The 24,120-nt window shown below is 44.0% G+C and overlaps 2 protein-coding genes across 5 annotated transcripts in view; one reads left to right on the forward strand and one right to left on the reverse strand.

Moving 5' to 3' along the window:
• LOC310669944 (craniofacial development protein 2-like) overlaps positions 1-24,120 on the forward strand; it is a gene marked incomplete at its 3' end in the record, with an annotated part of 710,849 nt that overhangs the window by 621,336 nt on the left and 65,393 nt on the right. The window lies entirely within an intron of this gene.
• Positions 1-24,120, reverse strand: part of ARHGEF9 (Cdc42 guanine nucleotide exchange factor 9) — a 279,379-nt gene that overhangs the window by 193,324 nt on the left and 61,935 nt on the right. For all 4 annotated transcript variants that reach the window (XM_083423400.1, XM_083423402.1, XM_083423401.1 and 1 more), the window contains 2 exons: positions 13,148-13,295; positions 5,382-5,491 (listed from right to left, as the gene is read on the reverse strand). In XM_083423400.1, the coding sequence (XP_083279526.1) occupies positions 5,382-5,491; positions 13,148-13,295 (258 nt within the window). The remainder of the gene's footprint in view (positions 1-5,381; positions 5,492-13,147; positions 13,296-24,120) is intronic.

Raw genomic sequence — 24,120 nt, forward strand, 5'->3', positions numbered from 1 at the left:
GATGGATCAGGTCAACAGCCCGTATAATCCAGCGTTCTGCTCTCGCAGTGGCGCATGAGAAACTTGCGAGCAGGACCAGAGTACAAATGCATTCTCCTCTCCTGTGGTTTACAGCAACTGGCATTCAGAAGCATAGCTGCTTCCTACCATGGAGGCAAAACATAACCATTGTGGCTAATAGCCACTGATAGCCTTGTCTTCTATGAATTCATTTTAAAGCCATCCAGGTTGGTGGCCATCACTGCCTCCTTGTCAGAGAGAGTTCCATAATTTAACCACGCCCTGCGTAAAGAATAACTTTTTTCTGTCATTAATCTTTCAACATTAAAATTCCTTGAGTTCTAGGGTTATGAGAAACAAGGGAAAACTTTCGTCTATCCACTTCTTGCACGCCATGCATAATTTCATAAACGTTTGTCATATTACATCTCACCTGCGTCATCTCTAAACTAAAAAGTCCCCAATGCGGCAGCCTTTCCTCATGGGGGGGGGGGGGAGGGAATGGCTCCATTCGCTTGGACATTTTGATGGCCCCATTCTGCTTTTTTCTGAGTCAGTTTTATTCCAGTCAGTCCAAGGTGAGCAGGGGCAATCTCGCCCACCTCTGGCTGCAACTCCTGGCGAGATTGGCTAAGTGCCAAACTTTGGGTCTGCACATGTGACCATGTGGGACAGCAGAGTCCTGAGGAAACAGAGAGGACTGTTCTACTGCATATTGCCTATGGGTGAAGTCTAATTGCAATGCCCCTCCCATATAAAAAGAAAACAGCAGAGAAACAGAAAAGCTCCAACCCATTTTTATGTGTCATCTAGTCTTCTATTTGCAGGGGGTTTTCCACTTGAAGGGAGTTGTCAAGGACCAGAATTGACAGGGACCAGAAACAGTCTGATTTGTCTACCCCTAGTTGGATGCTTCCATCTCTCTCTGAGCTGGGCTTATGTTTGCCGAAAAGAAATCCCTTCATTATACAGGGCTTATCCAGCCTTAAGCTTCTGGCAACTCTGTCATGATGGCATTTACTTGCAGGTAGGTGCTATTGATTTTTAAATAGACCAATATTTGTGTGCTTGAGCAGCCACATTTTTGCTACCTTCCACGAAGATTCAATAGATATCCTTTACCAAGGCGAAGGGCTGCAAATCTTACTGCAGCATTACAAACCTTACAAGGAGCTCCATAATTAGCTGGTCCTGATTTACAGATATTATTTTGGGCTACTGGAGATGGATGGAACCATAAGTGCTCCCATCACCACGCCCAGGCTTACAAACCCCACTTGCCTCTTTTAACTTGGCAGACCTGATTTATAAACCCAATGGAAGATTTTAGGAGATGCTCTAAGAAGTGCTGTAATTCAGGCTCTGCACAACATGCATCAGCAGTCGGATGGAGAACAAGGCTCAAGAGGTATTTGAGTATGCATTTCAGACAGGACACTCTCATTTGAACTTCATCTGGCAGAGGCACACAGTTGTCAGGGGTGGCAGTCTGAAAGCTAGCAAGTACCAACCAAAGATGTAATCATGCTGGGACAGACACTATTAACAGCAGCTAGAGCTGCACCAGAGAAACCCACTGCACAGCCTAAAAAGCGAGGTTAGAAGAATCAGTAGCTTGATGAGTCCCAACATTATGACTAAAATGGCCACCATATGGTAGGGGTGTTTATATGGAAACGAGGGCATATGAATAGGCTGTAGGGTGGAGTGCCAAGCCCAGCTTCTTTTCCATGGTGTCAGCTGGGTTTCCCTTTGCAGCCTCCTTTCCTTTGAGCTGCAGCTTTATGGAAGGGCCTGGATCAATACTAGAGCATCAGCTTTGAATGCAGAAGGTCCCAGGTTCAATCCCCAGCATCTCCAGGTAGGCCTGGAAAAGAACCCTGTCTGAAGTCCTGGACAGCTTCTGCCAGCCACATAGGAAGTTACCTGATTGGTCCATCTACCTCAGTATTGTCTACAGAGACTGGCAGCTGCTCTCAATGGTTTTAGACAGGTGTCTGGCCCTACCTGGAGATGCTGGGGATTGACCCTGGGGCCTCCTGCATGTGAGGCAGATGCTCTGCCACTGAGCTACAATATTAAGCTAGATGGAACAATGGCTGAAATCTGTGTTATCCACCAGAGAGTCAGTGTGGTATAATGGTTAAGCAAGTTGGACCAGGGTTCAAATCCCTTCTCAGCCATGAAGCTCCCTGGGTGACCTTGGGCCAGCCTACCTTGAAGAGTTGTTATAAAGATGAGGCAGTTGCCTCCCTCTGCCTAATGGTAGAACCAGCCCTGGTGCACAGCACACGTCCTCTTTTCAAGTCCCCACTCATTTGCTTCAAACACCTGAACAGAGCTCTTATTTTTAAGCTTTTAAAAACGCTTTCAGATTCATTCAAGTGAATGGAATATTGTCATAGGAGATTTCCCAAGATTCATTTTAAAAGCACGTGAAATCTCTGCATTAAAATTTTTCTCCTATGGCTCGCAATGCTGACAAAATGATGGAGATGGTAAATTAACATGTTAGCCATGAGAATGCACATCAACTCTAGGAACTGGTTTCATTATCACACAAGGGCAAAGAAACAGTGGATATGGTAATTTATGGTTGGTGCGTTTTCTTTTCTTGAATGAATAGAGAATATGATTTATTAAAGTTGGCTGACCAGAACTATGCATCAGATAGAGCCAGTTCCTGGAAATGGTAATGTTATAGTACAATATGATGCACTTGACAGCATCCCTGGATAGGGCTTGTATACTGTACAACAAGATGAGTTGTACACTGTCACATCCGCTCTCGATGAACAACAGTGTCGTTTTCTTTGTTTAGGCCCTTGCCAACACTGCAGGCAACTAGGAATTGCTGCCCATGCTTACTCCACTTGTCAACCTATCTCCCACTGGACCCCCTTTGCCAATCCCCATTTTTACAGGGATATATTTTGTCTGTTAGGGACGCGAGTGGCACTGCAGGTTAAACCACAGAGCCTAGGACTTGCCGATCAGAAGGTCGGCAGTTCGAATCCCCGTGACGGGGTGAGCTCCCGTTGCTTGGTCTCTGCTTCTGCCAACCTTGCAGTTCGAAAGCATGTCAAATTGCAAGTAGATAAATAGGTACCACTCCAGCGGGAAGGTAAACAGCATTTCCGTGCGCTGCTCTGGTTCGCCAGAAGCAGCTTAGTCATGCTGGCCACATGACCCAGAAGCTGTACGCTGGCTCCATTGGCCGATAAAGTGAGATGAGCGCCGCAACCCCAGAATCGGTCACAACTGGACCTAATAGTCAGGGGTCCCTTTACCTTTATTCTGTCTGTTTGTGAGGGTCCTATTGCAAAATGCAGGCAGCCATTTTAATCAAAGCCAAATGTAAATGGAATGACAAGATCCACCATTCTCCCTCCACCTCTGTCCCCCAATTAATGGGATTCTTCTCTATGGATTATATTTCAGCCGACACAATAAATGAAGAAACAAGGAGCAATTAAAGGTGGCAGCCTTGGCAGGGAGATAAAGAGGCTCCCAAAATTGAAAACCTTTTTCTGCAAGCCTTTCCTTCCCAGATGTTACTGTCCAAAGTACAGCAAACTGTCTCATCAACAGCTGCGATCCCTTGAAAAGCATTTTCTCCCAAGCCGTGTAAAAATAAAAAAATAATAAACCACCACGCACAGTCAAGCCTAGTACAGTAATCCTTTCCATATAGCAAATGAGTACAGAATAAACATGTATAGCCTCTGCACACACTTTTGAAGTTTAGAACAGCTTCTATAAGGTTCCTCTGCAATATACTTGGGATGGGTTACTATGTCATTATCTCACCACTGCCCTAAGGGACACCAGACGTTTCATGGAAGTATGCAAATATTTCTCCTGACACAGGGACCCATCGCCTGCCCTTCTCCCCCATTCTTAAGTTTACATTACTTCCTTTCTCCAGCATGTTCCTCCAGTAGGCATCATATCTCTTTCTGTCTGAATAGGGATTTCAAGGTCAAAACACTGAGTGTTAAACACAAATACATGTGATAATAAAACCTTTTTGTAAACACATTGGAAAGAGGGTGGTAATTCTGAAATAGTGAGGAGAGGCATGTGATTTCTTTCTCTTTTTAAAAAAGATTTGCTGCGTCCACAATTTACCTCCTATCCTAACTGGCAGCACTTACAATAGCCCAAACTGCATACCCTGTTTAATGATGCACCACGGCTGAACTCCGGAACTCTGAATCTGCATGCCACCCAAAAGTCTCAAGGTCTGAGGTTCAGGAGACAAACTCTAGGCTATTTTTCATGCCTCCTACCCCACATTCCACATACAGAAGCCAAACGTACTTAAAAAGTACAGCAGGTTACATTCAGGGTCCCTGTTTGCATAAGCGAAAATCGCGTTATGTGGGGAGCACCCTCTAAATACCATTTAAGCGCCTTCTCTGCCACTCTCTCCAATCCAGACCAAAAATACTGTATCCAAAAATATCTGCAACTAGGATGGAGGCTTGGGAGCCAGCTGGAGGCTGGAGGATGCGTGGAAAATTGGTGGCTGCAGCTGCACTACTACACGCATCAGCTATTTGACAGGGAGGCTAAGCAACATAAACAAAGTCCCACTGTCCCTCCTGTCTCTTCAGGGCTTTCACCACTCTCATTGACATCCTCTTCAGGCTCGGAGGAGGGTCTCTTCAGGAGTCACAAGTACTCTCCAGCTCTCGCCCACCATTTCCAGGTTTGAATTGAATTATTTAATTATTTCCCGTGATGCACGCATACGCACAAGTTGATCGCACATAAGTTGATGGAGAATCTACCATCTCACTTTGTCTGATGGTTGGCCTTACGCTGTCAGGAGAGACCAGGCAATTCTTATCAAAATACACATTTCCACAACCTGGTCTGCAAGCCCTAGACTACAAACATGTGCACAGAAGTTCGAAATTCAACCAAGGTGCAAAACAGCCCTGCAAATTAACTGTACATGAGAAAAGCACTTTGTAATGAAACCAGTTGCACAGACATGCTGCTGAGATCACTTCCATTCTATTGCCACAAAGGATAAGGAAAAAGCAGATCGAAGCTACAAACGTTTTGAAAATTACTTCGTTTTTCCATCTTCAAAAAGTAAGACTGCCGAAGGAAGAATATTCCAACAGTAATATCCAACAGAAATGGGGAGGTTAATGTGCTAGTTTTTACTGAGTCACAAAATAATTCAGTGACTAATTGCTAAGAATAATAACGCTTTAAAACAACAAGAATGTGCTGCTGCTGAAGCAAATTATATTTACGCAAGTTATACAGAGTCATCTTCTTCATCTTCTTTTCACAGCTAGCTATGCAGCAGATAAATGATGCTGTCGACGCAGTTAGGCACACATTTTCAGATGGTGACTTACTTTATTGAGTAGCAACTGCTCCCCTCCGGGCTTGAGAGGTCTCCATCTACGCCTGCCATTCTTCCCAGCACGATGCACCTCCAAGGTTTTCGACCCCAGATCACTCTCAGCTGCCGGGACAAGTTTCAACAAAAAGTGGGATGAAATAAAAACATATTTGGAAAAGCAGATTTATTTTTCTTTCTTTTTTTGCAAACTTGTTTCTCCCCAGTTCTCGAGTTCTAAATCTTTTGAATCCCCTAGAGGGAATTTGGGCATGCCAACATCTACTCATTGGGCAAGAAAGAATATCAGAGAAAGTTTGAGCAGACCTAGGTTCAAATCCCCCTCAGCTCTGGAGCTCACTGCATGCCCTTGGGAAAGTTATCACTTTCAGTCTAACCTACCTTGAGGGGTGATTGTGAGGATAAAATGGGGCTGGAGAGAAAACAACATACAAGGAGAGGCAGGATGAAAATTTAGTAAATATTTAATAAGTAATTATGCAGAGGGAAATAAAAGCTCAGAACTCTACAGAACTATTAAAACTCTGCTGATAACTTTATGCTTGAAACTAGGTTGAGGACCCCTCAAGGAGGGAAGAATCTATTAAGACAATCTATTCTGGAGAGGGACCCATAACAAGAGAAACAGAAAGTGACAACTGGGTCCACCAAGCCATGACAGACTAAAATATTTGCAATTGTGCACTCCCTGGACAGAGAAACTGGGGCTCCTTGACCCTTCCTGTCCAAGCCATCACAATGTGACATATTAAGATAGCCACCAATCAAGAAGTCATCCTCCTTAAATTTCTCGAAAAGAGAAAAGGTGTGTACTAAAAATCTCCACTGATGGGAGTTTGGACGATAGATAGAAGCAATAGTTAAGGATTTTGATCCCAATTTCCCCTTTAAGAATATGCAATGTCTCTCAGGATCTGAGTGACCCTTATTAGGAAGGAGGCATCACATTGGGCATCCCAGGATCTGAGAAATGCTCCCCAAAGTATCTGTGAGTTCGCAAGCATGTCCACCTAGAATGAAGGTGTGTTTTCTGCAGGCAGATTATGTTTGGGCAGAACTTCCATAGGTTTTCAGAAACTCCAAATCTCTTTATGGGATTACCTAGTCCCCACACGTTCCATGACATAAAAATCCCATCCGCCTTATTCCCCTCCCCCATTACCATCAGACTTTTGTTTTGATAAGTAACCTGTCATTCCATTTATATAAAGTTCCCTCTTTTGTCCACAAAAACAAACCGATTTCCTTTCTGGGTCTTCAAGAGTTATTTTTGTACTATTGTGTTGCGGTGCCTTAAAGATTCATATTGTCCCCATTTTTCTGAGCTGCAATATGTTCTTTGTTGCCATTTTGCTCTAGTCGTCGGGCCCCTAGGAGGCACATTAAGTTACCATTCTTTAATGAGGGAGTAAATCTCCCCTGGTATTTTGTCCTTATTTTAAAGAAGGTTAACCTCCTCTGTTCCCCTGCTCAGATCTCTCTTGGTTGCTCATTATCTCTATATCTTCTTCTTGAATAATTATGGCTTTATCAAGGCCTCGTAGATGAATAAGAGTGTATCTCAAGGATGATATTCTGTCAATTATTTTATCTTGTGACTGATTAGATAAAGCTAAGAAAGAGTTTAGAAATCTTATATGCTCCACAGAAAGAGTCTCTAGAATCATTTTCTACACAGGGTAGGTGCTGCTTTCTGCAATGGTGATTTACATTTTTGTGATAATCACAAATTCAGGGTTCCTCCAAACCAGTAAGATCAACAATTTCATTATTATTTAGGTCTATCCTCATGGATCAGGGGTGTACAAATGGGGTTTCCAAAGAATCTGATCGTTCCCTGATTCCAGAACTTATGTCTTTTTACCATATACTCCTTTTGCCATCTGCCATTTCTGAAATGTCACCACAAAGTGCATGATGGCAGTCATAAAAAGAGGTTCTCTATGCCTATTACATCCTGAATATTAAGAATCCCTGGGATGAAGTCATCCATTTAATGCAGAAAGTGAATTAAGCATCAAGCAATGCTTAAAAAGAACAAAGAAGAGCTTTCTTTTCACCCAACCATCTCCGTTGCCATCTTGACCAGAAGTCAGATCACTCTGACTAATAACAAACACAACCAGTGGGTGGGCAAACAAAAATGCCTATCATATTCACCAGATTAGTTTCCATTCTGGACATGGGATAAAAAAGTGAACACTGGGAATTTATGCTCCAGTTTACACAGAAATTATCCAATCTCCTTACTATTGGCCATGCTGGCCTGGGGCTACTGGGGGTTCCAAGTCCAACATCATCTGGAGTGCAATGGACTAGCCACCCCTGACCTGCAGGAACTCTCTAAAATAAATTACAGAAATGGGGCATGCATAGTCTCTTGCTGCTTTCCGTTCCGTCAGTTCACTGCATGGCCAGTATGCACTTGCGCTCCTGTGCATTGATGCACCACATCAAAGAACCTTGGATACAACCAGGTATATAGGCATGCTATTCAAGATGGCTTTTTTAAAAGCAGTACTTTTAAAACTGTGTACTTGGAAGGGGTGGGAGGGAAAATACCTATGTAGGAGCAAAGAATGCTAGCACAATTGGTGCATAGAGGGTGTTTTCAGCAATATTAGGGGTAAACAATGGAGGGGTCTCTAATGCAGAGATGGAGAATGTGAGGCCCTCCTGATGTTGCTGGACTCCAATTCCCATCAGCCACAGCCAGCACAGCCAGCCAAGGTGATGACAGGTGTAAATCCAGCAACACCTGGAGAGCAACAAGCTTCCCCACTCCCTGTGCTCTTAGAATCATAGAATCATAGAATCATAGAGTTGGAAGAGACCACAAGGGCCATCGAGTCCAACCCCCTGCCAAGCAGGAAACACCATCAGAGCACTCCTGACATATGGTTGTCAAGCCTCTGCTTAAAGACCTCCAAAGAAGGAGACTCCACCACACTCCTTGGCAGCAAATTCCACTGTCGAACAGCTCTTACTGTCAGGAAGTTCTTCCTAATGTTTAGGTGGAATCTTCTTTCTTGTAGTTTGGATCCATTGCTCCGTGTCCGCTTCTCTGGAGCAGCAGAAAACAACCTTTCTCCCTCCTCCATGTGACATCCCTTCATATATTTGAACATGGCTATCATATCACCCCTTAACCTCCTCTTCTCCAGGCTAAACATGCCCAGCTCCCTTAGCCGTTCCTCATAAGGCATCGTTTCCAGGCCTTTGACCATTTTGGTTGCCCTCCTCTGGACACGTTCCAGTTTGTCAGTGTCCTTCTTGAACTGTGGTGCCCAGAACTGTACACAGTACTCCAGGTGAGGTCTGACCAGAGCAGAATACAGTGGCGCTATTACTTCCCTTGATCTAGATGCTATACTCCTATTGATGCAGCCCAGAATTGCATTGGCTTTTTTAGCTGCCGCGTCGCACTGTTGGCTCATGTCAAGTTTGTGGTCAACCAAGACTCCTAGATCCTTTTCACATGTACTGCTCTCAAGCCAGGTGTCACCCATCTTGTATTTGTGCCTCTCATTTTTTTTCCCCAAGTGCAATACTTTACATTTCTCCCTGTTAAAATTCATCTTGTTTGTTTTGGCCCAGTTCTCTAATCTTTCAAGGTCATTTTGAAGTGTGATCCTGTCTTCTGGGGTGTTAGCCACCCCTCCCAGTTTGGTGTCATCTGCAAATTTGATCAGGATGCCCTTGAGTCCATCCTCCAAGTCGTTGATAAAGATGTTGAATAAGACCGGGCCCAAGACAGAACCCTGTGGCACCCCACTAGTCACTCTTCTCCAGGATGAAGAGGAACCATTGATGAGCACCCTTTGGGTCCGGTCAGTCAGCCAGTTACAAATCCACTGAGTGGTAGCATAGTCAAGACCGCATTTTACCAGCTTCTTTACAAGAATATCATGGGGCACCTTGTCAAATGCCTTGCTGAAATCAAGGTAGGCTACATCCACTGCGTTCCCTTCATCTACCAGGCTTGTAATTCTGTCATAAAACGAGATCAGGTTAGTCTGACATGACTTATTTTTCAGAAATCCATGCTGACTATTGGTGATCACAGCATTCCTTTCTAGGTGCTCACAGACTGTTTGCTTAATGATCTGCTCCAGAATCTTCCCTGGTTTTGATGTCAGACTGACTGGGCGGTAATTATTTGGGTCCTCTCTTTTCCCCTTTTTGAAAATAGGGACAACATTTGCCCTCCTCCAGTCTGCCGGGACTTCGCCTGTTCTCCAGGAATTCTCAAAGATGACTGCCAGTGGTTCTGGCATCTCTTATGTAACAGCGTTCCACTCCAGAAACAAGAATAAAGGTAAAGGGACCCCTGACCATTAGGTCCAGTTGTGGACAACTCTGGGGTTGCGGCACTCATCTCGCTTTATTGGCCGAGGGAGCAGGCGTACAGCTGTCAGGCCAGCATGACTAAGCCGCTTCTGGCAAACCAGAGCAGAGCACGGAAACGCTGTTTACCTTCCTGCCGGAGGGGTACCTGTTTACCTACTTGCCCTTCATGCTTTCAAACTGCTAGGTTGGCAGGAGCAGAGACTGAGCAAAGGGAGCTCACCCCATTGCGGGGATTCGAACCGCCGACCTTCTGATTAGCAAGCTTGAGGCTCTGTGGTTCAAAACTCCAAAATCTGGGAGAGAACATGGATGAGAATTCTGGAAGCATTCCTACTGAGGAATCAAAGTTTCTAAAATTAAAAGGTATGATTTGAATTAAGCCAAGAATTAAGCTCCCCCTAGCTAGTGCTGTAAGAAGAGCAGCCTTTGAGATTTCCAGAGAGGCACGGCTGCCTTTTAATAGGGTGCAAAGCCACATCCTCCTTTTTCTCACTGTTCTCGCTTGGAAGTGACACACAATGGGAAGCAGAGGCTGCAGAGAAGCGCAGAGACCACGTGCAAGTCCACAGCTGCTGCTTAGGCAGGCTCCTGAGTCAGCAGGCTGCACGTGGCTTCAGCACATCACAAACTGCACATGTGGGGGTTTGTGTGTTCACTCCCTCCCTCCCTTGGGCTTGTCATCGCTTTAAGGGAGAAGAGTGCCTACCAAAAGCAGCTGGATTTGGGATGAATTCCTCAATACAGTTCAGTCTGTATTTTCCTAAATTTCCTCCACTACACCAGACAATATAGGTACACCCCATATTTATCTGGGAGTATGCAGCACTGTAATGCAGACTCTCCTAACCTGGTGCCATCCAGATGTTTTGGACTACAACTTCCATGGCCCCTGAGCACTAGGGCTGATGGGAGTTGTAGTCCCAAACTTGGGGAGGGCTGCAATAGATCTATGACCCAAAACTAGAGGATCCGGCAATGGGTGGGTGGGAAAGGAAAGAGCAGTGGGTTTGAATGGGTAAAACATAGTTCAAATCTTTGTTCAGGAACTCAGCTGACCAGTAAAATTCACTAATACATTGAAATGAAGTCATTCAATGAGATTAATTCATTAAGAATTATTGTATCACCTCAAGGCAGTGTTCATGGTTCATTACACACACACACACACACTATCCTCACAACAACTCAGCAATGTAGGTTAGGCTGAAAAAGAGAGAGGGAGAGAAAGCACAACTGGCTCACCCAGTCATGCTGAGAAGGAATTACAATGCAAGTCTCCATAGTCCTATCCTGAAACTTAAAATCAATACAGTACAATGGCACAACAAGGGAAAATTGAGACGCAGGCTATAAACCTGGGGTGGGGAACCTGTGGCCCTGTTGAACTCACTGAACTAAAACTCCCAGCAGTGGCTGGGGCTGGTGGGAATTGGAGACCCACAACATCTGAAAGCAGCATATGTTGAAGAAACAAATAAAAGAAAGATGGACAGTGGATAGCACAGCATTGACAAACCATTGCACAACGCAAAAAAATTTTCTGAATTCCAAGGGGAGGCACCCATCATTCAACATCCTCACAGTCATCACTTTTTAATATGCAAAAGGGTCCAGAACCACCCACCTTCAGAGAAACAGCTCCCCAATGTTTCTGATAGCACGCCTGATTGGGAGGAGGGAAGCAACTCAAACAGAGACACAATCTCCAGCTTTCCTCTAAAAAGTGGGAAATGCTGCTACTCTGTACTGGGAGGGACTGAATGATGCAAACACACCCATTGCAGAGATATGGAGGAATTGAGCCTAACTTGGGGTTAGCTAATTAGAAAGGAATGGAGCCAAAGCAGATAATCATGAAGAGATGAAGTGTGGTAATTATGCTGCATCTGCAGTAGGAATGATGATAATCCAAGCATGTCTGATGCACAGACTTCAGTGGAAGCTGATCAAAGGAGGCAGGCCCAGAGCAGTGACTCATACAGAGATGCAGCAAACAACATTCTCTAGAGTCTAAGGGCTTGTCCTCACTTTCGCTTGTGCCGTGTCTAGAAAACATGAGTTTGAGTGGTTTTCCATTTGACCCACACTTTCTAGCCATAGATCTGAGTAGTTTTCTCATTGCCCTGCTCCTTTCCAAGGGAAAATCTGCTCTTTGGTGTTAGATCAGAAAAAATGACAATCCAGGGAAAACCCAAATTGCCGTTTGCTCCAAATGAACACTAAAGAGTGGGTTTTCCCCGCGGGAAAACAGCAGAACAAGAGAAACTGTACATAAGCCCTAAGAGTGGTTAATTTTGCTGCATCTCTGCATCAGGAGTTAATGAATGACCCAATCACAACCAATGGATGGACACAAAATTACTTGCTTCCAGCAGAAATCAACTGAAGAGGAAACCAGGAGTAGTGATTCATGCAGAGAAACAGTGGGACTTCCTCTATGGATGGGAGCTTTGGGCTCACAACAGTCTTTAATGAATCCATTTCTGAGTTTGGGAATCAATGGGATGGGGCATTACACTTGGACCAGGGAAGACCTAAGTTCAAGTCCCCTTTCAGCTATGAAGTCCACTCACATACTTTCCAACTAGCCTACCTTATACAGCTGTTCTGAGGGGGGAGATGGGGAGGGAGATGGAGACTAAGACCCATGTTTTCAAGCATTATGTTCCATTTTGAAACCTTACTTTCATGGAAATCAAGTGTCAGAACTTCAACCTCAGGGGCATGACTGGAAGAGATTTAGCCTTTGTACCTCCAACCAGGACTTAGCTCCAAAGATGATCAAAGGAGCATAAGGGGAGTCTGACTGGATTAAGACCAGACTTCACCAACTTGCCCTCCAATGTTTCAGACTATGGTTCACACAGCTGGGGCTGAAGGGAATTATAGTCCAAAACATCTGGAGGGCACTGTGTTGGTGAAGCCTGGATGAGACAGAAGGCCCATCCCATTCAACATTACCATCCTCATGGTGATGAACTCAGGTGCCCCTGAGTAGCCTAGAAATGCAATGTAAAGATGATAGCCCTCAGCTGCTGTTGCTCCCAGCAGCTGGTATTCAGTGCCTTGCTGCCTCTGAAACCAGAGATGGTATATATCACTATAACAGCTTGTAACTTCACTGTGAATTTGTCAAATCACCCTCTAAAGCTAGCAGCCACGCCATGTCTGTTGGCAGTGAATAACTGAATGTTGTGTAAAGAACTGTCTATCAATTTATTTAGATGACCCAAAGAAGAAGGGAAAATGTGCCCTAATGCACTTTCGCTCCACTGTGCACAATTTCACAGCATTCTATCATGTTCCCTCGCCGCCATCCCTCATGCACACACACACACACACACCCGTTGCAACCTCGCCTTTCAGAGCAAAGAACTTTGCTTCAAACGGTCCACGCGAAAGATTACTTACCACCAGCGCTCAACAGCAACTTCCGCTGCCGGCCAAGCTGATCCAGCCCCATTGGGGTACTTTGGGAGAGTGGCACAGACTGGCATCTGTCCAAGAGGAGTTTGAAAGGTGGAGATTCTGGTGACGGATGAGTTGGGTGGGACAGTGGCTGGGAAGGGGAGGAAAGCAAAACAAACGGAAGTTAAATTATTTTCCCCAAAATTGCAGGCGTATTAAGAAGGCATCAAGATGCAGGTATAAGAACATAAGGAGAGCCCTGCTGGATCAGGCCAAAGGCCCATCTGGTCCAGCATCCTGTTGTCATAGTGGACAACCAGATGACTCTTTTGGGAAGCCCACAAGCAGGATCTGAGTGCAACAGTGCACTCCCCAGTTGCAATTCCCAGCAACTGGTACATGAAGGCATACAGCCTCTGATAGTACAGCATACAGAACACGGCAGATGTAGCACAGCCATTGTGTCTAGCAGCCATTGAAATCCTTACCCTCCATTAATTTGTCCAATCCATTTTTAAAGCCATTCAAGTTGCTGGCCATCAGGATCTCTCGTGGGAGTGATTTCTACGCACTGTGAGCTTTTTACCATATTACAGAAGGCTGTCAGGGAACTGTCCAGAGAACACTCACAGGAGAACTGAAGCCAACCTGATGTGCATTGGGATGTACGTCTTTGCCACATCCTCACATGACATCCTGTGTGTACACTTTGAAATGCAGTATGTTCCTCTGCCCTGTCAGAACCTAGCCACATTCAAAAATAAGGTGCTCTCCTCTCACATACACATTTATGTTACATTGTGTTATATTTGCAGGGCCAGTTCAAGACATTTTATTGCCTGAAGCAAAGCCGTCACTAGTACCCAACCTCTGCAAGTCAAGATCCACAGTCCCCAAGTCAAGAGAAGGTACTCTGGTACCTGAGACAGGAAAATCGCACAAGCACCCCGACAGTAAAAATATACTTTTCCCTGACAGTAAAAAATACAAAATAATAAACTAAATAACTACCCATTTGTCTAATAATAAGGCCATATAAACAGTATCAAAAAGAGGAGATGACACAGAGGATGCATACACAAAAACAACCTTGATACAAATAGGGATGGGTGGATATGTAGATTTTGGCCTGTCTCAGTTCCTTATTCTTCCAACAAACCTACTTCCTCCAATGATCAAACTTTCTACAATAAGGAAAGTGAGAGGAAAATGCATTGGGAAATGTGAGATAACAGTTTCTTTGGCACAACATCATATAAAATCTTCAAAAAGAACTCAGGATAAGCACTTATAAAATAGCCAACATCATCTAATCTCTCTGCAAAGAAATAAAAATGCTCAATAAGCATGGGCAGCCTGATTTCTGCTTTGTGCTTCTATTTATTTCATCACCACCTCTCTGTGTCTATCAGGCTGCATCCAAACCCATGAGGCATGGTCAGACGCTGTCGTCTCTAAGCTTTATGCCCCTTAAGGCTCCACTCCTCATTGCAGCAGGCATAAGCTCTTACCTTCCTGGCTCCCTCCTCCCCAAGTTCCTTAGAAACACTTGAAGCCTTTTAAAAACCTCTTAGATCCAGCAGCCTTCCAAACCTCTCAAAGTAAGAATGCAGAAAGCAAGACTTCATTTCCATTATAAAAGCAGCACTGAACCAGCATTCAGGATTCTGCACAGTCTTCCTCCCTTTTCAGCAGACTCTTCTTTCTCAAGCTTGCCCATCATCCCTACCACAGAAAGCAGCAGGCCTCATAGGGGCAATTGCTGCAAAAGATGATTGATGGCATAAGTGCATTACCTACTCTGGTGAGGGACAAGTTATTTAAAACAAATTTTTTTATTGATTGAGAAACAAGAGACTCCACTGAATGAATGATCCCTCCCTTTGGTCAATCTGGGGAAAGTGAATACGTATTACATTTGTAAACCACGTGCCCTTCTAGAAGTTCAATACAGTATAAAAGGGGAATTGCCCCTCTTTTACCCACAAAACAATTCTGAAGGTAGCCTAAGGTGGCCTGAAGGTTACTTAATGAGAGATGCAGCTGGGTGGGACTTTAAGCCAAGTCCAACACGGTATCACTACATCTGAACATCGTGTGACCCACCCAACCAAGAGCAGGTCACCAGCCCACCATGAACTCAGTAATCTTCCTTCCCTCCTCTTGCCTTGGACTACATGAACAGCAGGGGAGAAGGGTCACCCAATGTCTGAAAAACCATAGGAGACTGCCACCATGTTGGTGGGCTACAGAATTGTGGATGCCATTATGCAATTCTCTGTAACAAGCTTTGAAGACCTATAATAATTGTTTTAGAAAGACCAAACCTCCAAAATCAAACAGAGCAAAAGGAAAGCCAGCCTTTGTTGAAATTCAGAAGTGGTTTATTAACCACAAATCATTCTTACCCTTAGAATAGCTTCCCTACCTATTTTTATTCACCAGTTCTTGTCAGTTTTCCAATACAGTAGGCTGACGTGAGGTTTAATGACTGAAAATTCTGTTATGGCCAACTGTTGCTGCCAATATACTATTACATTAAAGAAGACACAAATACAGCGGAGTAGATTGATGCAGTGCTAACTAATCAATCCTAAAGCCTGTATCTGAGCCTGCTCCGCTGTCAATCAATGCCACTGTTCAGGCGCGGTAAATAATGTGGGAGTCAGGAACTTTGCGGAAATTTCAGTGAACAGAAGCAAATGGGAAAGTGCCTTATTTGTATGCACTGGGAGTTGGGCAGAGGAGATGTGATTGGAAGCCAAAGCAACAGCCACGACAGGATCCACATTCAAGGTCATTGCACCAAACATGCTACTGTTCCTGGGATTTCAAACTTGGAGAAAATGCCTTGCTAAGAAGCAAAACCAGCTGGAATCTGTTGATGCTGAATGTTTAGCATGATCCTTTAATTTCTTATCACAGTGATTGCAATCAGATTACACAGCAATCCTTATCATCAAACAGGGTCTGTGAGCAAGAAATGATGTATAAGATTGAATGCTCAGTGGTGTCTGTAAAAATAAAATGAGAAGTGTTTCTTCAAGGTGGAGCTGAACCTTAAACATGAAACTAGAGATCAGCAAATACATTGATTTCAGGTTCCCTGGGTTTCTCATTTTTCCAGTTTTAAGTCTAGTTCTTCACAGTCCCACATCAGTCTGTGATTCTTTTATTTTTAATGTCCTTGTGAAAATAAACCAGGATTAGTGTGACTTTCTCCTAATACATACATTTATGATTTTGCTGAACACAAACATATCTGCAGAGCAATTTTGCCTAACATGCTATAGTTCTGTACAATATTTCCATTTTTCTGCACACTTCACAAAGCTTTCCAAACTTTTCATGATGGTGACACACTTTTTAGACATGCATCATTTTGCAACACAGTAATTCCGTTTTGCTAGAAAACTGGAGGTTAAACTAACCCCGTTCCTGGCCCGGGAGGAGTTTGGGGGAGCAACAGTAATGTGTTGCAGCATACAGTTTGGAAAGCTCTGCCCTAGTACCTCAAATGAGCAGTGAGCGTTACATGCCCTGAAATTCTTCTCCAGCACAGATCAGATCTGAACCAGACTCTATCTCGTATTTTATTTAAATATATATAAAAAAATCTCACCCAACTGATTGGGAAAATTATACTTCCAAGATCCCTAAAAACAAAAATCCTCATTTGACCAGCAGCCTGTAGAGGGCACTAAAAGATTACAATGAAAAAAGTTGTCTGTATTTTTAACTTTATTTAACTATGAGAGATATAGATGCATTAGATTGAAGGCAAAGTGAGAGTAAAAATAATTATCTACATGTACCTGATTTTATGTGAGAGCCTTTCCCCAGCATTCTTTGCATCAAGCTGTTGGAATCCATTTCCTCAGCCCTGGGCAAACCTGCCACTGGAAAGCTTAATGTTGCCATACAATCATAGAATCTAGAGTTGGAAGGGGTCCCAAGGATCATCTAGTCCAACCCGCTACAATCACAGCTAAAGAATCCCTGACAGATGGCCATCTGACTTCTCTTTAGAAAACTCCAGGGAAGGAGAGCCGACCATCTTCTTTACAAAGCAATAGCAGAATCTTTAAAATGTTGAATATTTAAGCACGGCTTGAGGCTCAATGGAACAGGATAGAGAGGGTCAGTGTCAAAAAACACCTGAGTGTCATGAGCCCCATAGTGTTGTTGGGCTTGAACTTGCAAGTTCTGACATAGGAAGAGGGAGAAACAGAGGAGGGGGCTGAATGGTGGGAACCTGGGCTGGAGAAGGGAGAGCTCCTCTTTCTACCCCAACGTCATTCATTTTGGAAGGGGGTGTAGAATATGGTTACCAGACATCCTCGTTTCCCGGGGACAGTCCCCAGATTTATAAATCTGTCCCCAGACAAAATCCGTCCCCGGAATGTCCCCAGGTTTCATTTAATGTCCCTGGATTTATATTTTAAGTGTTGTAGATTTATTAGTAGGGAATGAATGCTGCGTGATTGGTTCAACGGCAGAAGACACATCATATGGGGACTTTCAGTGAGGCAAAATGGCCGGCGCTGCGGCAGCAAGCAGCTCCTGAAGCCAGCCAGAGCCAACTGCACTACCGGGCAGGCTCCAGGTTGCTGAGGCTGCCGCTGCCACCGCCACTGTCGAGGGGAAAGCAGGGACGCCTGGCATGTCAACCGGGGAAACCGCTGACACCCCCCCCCCATAACCCAAATCAAGTTGGGAGTGAGAGCACCCAGCCGACTGGCCAGCGGCATTCTGGGGCCAGGAAAACCCCGGAGCCAACACAGGGAGAAGGAGGAGGAGGAGAAGGAAGAGAGAAAGAGGAAGGAGAAAAAAAGAGAGGAGCCCCGACCTTGCTGTACCGCTGCTGCTAAGGAGGGGAGGTAGGAGAGCAGAGGGCAAGGACACGTGGCCAAGCCCAGGCCCAACCCAAGCCTACTCCACGGCGGCTAGCACTCCAAGAGAGCAGGCCGGGGTCCAGAGGAAAGCCAAGCGACTTTTTTAAAAAAATAAAATACTTTACTCTTTTTTTTAAAAAAAGTGTCCCCAGATTCTTTGAAAAAAATCTGGTAACCTTAGTGTAGAGCTCTCTCCCCTCAGGGGAAGCAGAGGAGGGGTCTGATAAGCCGAGGGGGGGACCTGAACAGGAGGGCTCAGCCTTGCCACCTAGAACTAGGTGCTACCTTTGCAGATGGGACCCAGACCCACTCTGAAGGAGTGCATTCAACAGCTTCAACATTCCCATAAGGTGAGAGAGTCTCATGAGTAAGCATCCCAGATCCTGCCTATATGCTGCCAAACTTGTTGGGATAACTTCATCACTTCCATACAGCTCTGAACTTCTTGCCCTGCTCTTGAACTCCTGCATTGTGACTCCTGAGCACTGCGTCTGCTGCCGCACCTCTACAACTCCTTGCCTGAATAAGTATATCTTCCTTATGTACAAATAAAAGTTGTCTGTCTGCATGTGTTGGACAAGACACCAAACTGCACAATTTAGTTCCAAACTAGGTGTCTTTTTAATTTTCTGAATGTAATTAACCTGCTTTATTTTTAAAGTTTTAATTGCAGCTGTGCACGTATGGAAGAAATCAGGACTGTGTCGCATGGATGATTAACCCTTTCCCCCACTTGCCTGTGGTCTTGATGACATACCCACATCCACACCAGAAAGCATGAATGGGAGATTCCCCCTCAAGGCTAGAATGAAGCTTATGGGCAGATAATTTTCATCTGGACTGGAGTAAGAAGGCAAAGTATTTTTAAAAACTCTCCCACATACCACAAGCCTGATCCTGATGTTTCTCCCTCCCTGAAAGCTGCAGATTAAACTTCAAAGTGAAGCCCATTGATTGCACTCACACCAATAAAGTAAGATGTTCTTTGGCTCTTAGAGCACACTGCACTGCAATTGCCTTGCCAAATGAGCACAGGGATGGGAGGAGATAGCCAGCACCAGGTCATTCTGTGACACCGCATTCCTTCTTTGTACTGGCACCCTCCCTCTCACATCAGAGAAGATGCTGTAGGAATGCAGACTAGACCAGGGTTATTGCTAGGAACTGAAAAGAAAAAGTGGGAGAATCTGCCAATTTCCCTTTCTCCCGGTTTCTCATTTTTCCAATATTAAGTTAGTTTGCCACATCAGTTTGCAATAAAAAAAAAGTCCTTGTGATATTTAAGCAGCATTTTAGTGTGGAATTCTCATGATGTACACATTTTTGTATGCAATGCTGCCTAATACACATATTTTTCCAAAGCATATTTCCTCGAATATTCACATTTGCCTTAACATAATTCACATATGTACGTTGTTTCCACTAAACGTACACCTTTTAAAGCACACTTTACCCTAAGCATGCATATTTTTGCACTGATTACTTGTCCGAAGAACTGCAAGATTTGGAGAAAATGTGAATTTCAAATGATAGCTATTCTTCAGTTTGTATATTTTTTCAGAAAGTGCAAATTAGGTAGGTTTACCTTTCAATGTGAACTGAACTAAATTTCTCACCCATCCCTAAAGTCAAGGCAGTGCAGATGCACCGGCAGAGCCAGTCTGGTGTGTTTGCTCCATAGCAACCTCCTCGCTGCCTTACCCCTCCCCATCTACCTCTGGGTTAGAAGCAACAGCAGTGCAACCAACTAGAAGTCGGGTGCATGGAAGCAACCCATTATGCTGTCTGCTGCTGATTATTGGTAATTATTTTTAAATGTGCAACTGCAGTAATTATAAAATTACTGTGCAATTTTTATTATTTGTTTGTTTCCTTATATTCCACCTATTCCAGTGTGGACACAGCTTTTCCTCTCCCCATTTTATCCTCACAGCATCCCTGAGAGGTAGGCTAGGCTAAGAAACAGTGACTGACCCAAGCTCACCCATTGAGCTTCACAGCTGAGTGGGTGCTAGAACACTTGTCTCCCAGGTTGTAGTCCAGCGCTCTAACCACTACACCACATTGGGTCCTCAAATCTGGGTCAAATCTACACAAATCTGGGTCATGTCTTGTCTTTTTTTAAGTCATGCATTTCATCTTTTTAAAGCAAGCCTTCCTAAAACAGTACTTCTACGATTTGTCAAAGCAGTTTTCCATTATGTCTAAATGGGGAAAGTGTGGTTTAAGTTCCATCTACAATCATGAAACAGCAACTTGCAATCCTTACTTGTAATCAGAGCTGAAACCAAAGTTTCCTGATTCAGATACTAATAGGAAACTATGGTTTAGCAAACACGAAAAATAATGCATCAATGTGCACAAAAGAAGGGAGGATTCATTTTTAGTCTGATAAACCATGGTTTATCAGAAGGGATTACTACATATGAACAGGGCTAGACAGTAAAAATGCAAAGCAAAAACCGCAAAGCAAAAACCCACATAAGCAGCAACTAGTGCAGATTTTCTCTAACTCTGCTAGCATTATGCAGTAGCTGAATGTTCATTACTGAGTTAGCCTACAAACAAAGAGCCAATGGTTTCAATAATTGGGTAACAAACCCTAATTTAAATGTGGAAAAAGCAAAGTGTCAATATATCTTTTTAAAAGTTTAACAGCATGTTATTTACTATATTTTTTTCTACCATTTTTAATGTGTTGTAAGCTGCCCGGGGAAACCCAGCCAGATGGGTGGGGTATTATTATTATTATTATTATTATTATTATTATTATTACTACTACTACATAAGTGACTTTCAATTGTAAAAAAAGAAAAAGAAATGCAAATACAAAAGTTTAAACATTATTTACTAAAGGAGCTCATCCTGCAATATTATTACAAAAAGGAGAAGTCCTACTTCACCATATAAAACAGTTGAACACAACTTCAAGCTAGGCATCATTATACCATATGGTTACCAATAAAAATCAAATGCCTGGGTAAAGTGGAACATCCTCAGCTAGCACCTAAAAGTTGAAAATAATGGTTCCAGCCTCACCTCCCCGAGGACAGCGTTCCACAGTTGGGGAGCCACCACTGAAAAGAGTCTTCTGTTGCCACACTGCACACCACCCCTTTGAGGGAACTGTGCACGAGAATAGGCCTTAGATGGCAACTGCAAGATCCAAGTAAGTTCATATGAGAAGATGAAGTCCTTAACATATTGGGGTCCTGAGCCATATATATTTTCTTTCACCAGGTGAAAAGCAGCAGGGGGGGGGGGGGTTTAGGAAACAATTAGCACATAAATTCGCTCTATGTGGGGCTGCCCTTGAAGCTGTCCCAGAAACTCCAGCGGGTGCAGACTGCTGCAGCGAGGCTCCTCACGGGGTCTCTGCCATGGGAGCATATTCACCCAGTGCTTTTCCAGCTGCACTGGCTCCCAGTGGAGTACAGGGTCAGATTTAAGGTGCTGGTTTTGACCTTTAAAGCCCTTCATGGCCTAGGACCCTCGTACCTACGGGACCGCCTCTCCCGGTATGCCCCATGGAGAGCCTCAAGGTCCATAAATAGCAACACCCTAGAGGTCCCGGGCCCCAAGGAAGTTAGATTGGCTTCAACCAGAGCCAGGGCCTTTTCAACTCTGGCTCCGGCCTGGTGGAACGCTCTGCCTCATGAGACCAGGGCCCTGCAGGATCTGATTTCTTTCTGCAGAGCCTGTAAGACAGAGTTGTTCCACCTGGCCTTGGCTTGGAGCCAATTTGATTCCCTCCCCCTCTTTCTTTTTTCTTTTTCCTTTCTCCTCCTGTGATGAGGCTGCATTTTAATATTTTAATGTTTCAATATTTTAATGTTGTATTTTAATATTGTTTTTAAGTTGTATTCATTCAACTTGTTTTTATTATTGCTTGTTAGCCACCCTGAGCCTGGCCTTGGCTGGGGAGGGTGGGGTATAAATAAAAATTATTATTATTATTATTATTATTAAATTAAGGATTTAGTAGCCCCTTCTCCTCCTCCATCATTCTTCCACTAGCATTTGCACCTTTCCAATCCAAGTCATTGAACATGCAGTTTCCTACTCCACACCCAGCAACAAAAGGAAGGCCACTTTAATAAGCTACTGTGCTGAGCACCTATTCCAGGCTAATGTAAATACAGGTAAGAATGGGTAAGATACCCATTCATTTGACATTTTAACATGAAGCTACTTAATTTGCACTTCCTAAACCAAAACAACAGGGGTAGCCAACATGGAACCATCTGAATATTCTTAGACTCCAGTTCCCATCAACCCCAGCTGGCAGGGCCACTGGTCAGGGATTATGGGAGTTGTAATCCACAACAGCTGGAGGGAACCAAGTTGGCTGCCTCTGCAAAGTGTCATCTGAAATGCAGCTATCCTTAAAAATTCAGACTTCTTTGAACTTTGCAATATAGTTATCCAAGCAAAAATACTGTACAAGCCACCCACCCTTACCAATGTATTAGGGGAAATGCACACACACACAAATGCTCACATTGATATAAATAATGTCCAAAAATGCTTTCTATTAGGGGACATTGCTTGCAAAAATGCATGTATTAGGTAAAAAGGTACATGAAAGTACACAGAAATTCCCTCAAAGACTTTATTTTTTTTTAATTGCAAATCAATGTGGCAGGCTGAATTTAAGGTTTGATTTAAACAAGAAACTGAGAAAGAGAGAAAAATTAACAAGGTTTGCCCATCGCTATGTACAGTCCTGTGCTTCAAGCCAGTTTCCTGAAGAAGTTTCCCTAGCCATCAAATCCTTGTGGGAAGAACAGCAGCCAAAAGGCCAATTAGTATAAACATTCCAAGAGGCTTTTTCTCTGCAGCATTTTTAAGTCTGGTGCCTGATGCCACCCCTTCTCCCAAACATGGAAGCCGGTTGACAGCTATTCTGCCCTCTTCCCTAACTAGAACGCCACTGAACTACATCCGTTTTTCTAATTCTCTAGACATCACTTTATCTGAGCATGCAAAAACGGACTGTTAAAGGCCAGGGAGGGATATTTTTGTATCCCTTTTGCTCTTCATGTTCCTCTGGCCAAAAATAGCAAGAGGCTCCTGAATGCTTGAGGCCGGAAGGCCCAGGAGTCAACAGGTTGCTCTTATCAGCTTGATCCCCGCGCTTGTTGGGCTTTTTCGGGGGAGGAGGTTCCTGTTGTATTGTGTCAGCCCATTCGCTGGACTGGGAGTGCTTTCCCCCCCTGTAAACTGCGGCAGGCCAACCACAGGAGAGAGAAAAGCACAAACCATGCACGTATTTTGCACACATTCACAGGCCTGCCCTGTGGAAATCATGGAAATGCAGTGATAGAGTTGAACGGTAAGATTACAGGGATTCAGCCACCCTAACTCCCCGCTAGTTGTCAAATTTAGGGGATTAACCCGCAACAGAGAGCAACTGCCAATTACATGTGACAACTTTGGTCGGGAAACCTTTGAGTGCTTTCACATCACCCTGACAAAAATGGCAAGCCAGGTCAATGCGCTAGCTTCCCTGCGGGTGGGTTCCTTACCAGAAGGGTGAAGGGTGAGGTAGCAAGGAGGTCAGAACAGTGCAACCTGGCATTTATGCCTGTGCATCTGTCCTGTGCTGTGCCTAATTTCATTTAAGTGGCAAGGAAAGCAGAGGGAAAGGGGGTGGATTTAAAGGGTGGGTGCTCCTCACTCACTTTAGACCCTGCTGGCAGGTATCCTCCACAGATGACCCCAAATTGCCAAGAAAACGTCAGTTCTCTCTACTTGAAGTGTTCTGTACATTTCAATTTGAACAAAAGAAAGGGTGTTTGCACAGAATAGAGGCCTAGCACGTTGTCAGGAACAGACGGGTAGAACTGAAAAGATATGTCTCCTATCAAGAGAAAAAATCCACAGAAAGAACTACAGATAAATAAACTCTGTCATACCAATAACAAACTTAGTTGGTCTCTAAGGTGCTACTGGAAGGAATTTTTTTATTTTGTTTCGACTACGGCAAACCAACACAGCTACCTACCTGTAAGTACATTGAGAATAGATAGACAGAAAGATAATGCAATAAAAAAAAAAATACCAAATACGCAACAAGGT

This window comes from Podarcis tiliguerta (assembly GCF_965153285.1).
Source record: "Podarcis tiliguerta genome assembly, chromosome: Z".
NCBI lineage: Eukaryota > Metazoa > Chordata > Lepidosauria > Squamata > Lacertidae > Podarcis > Podarcis tiliguerta.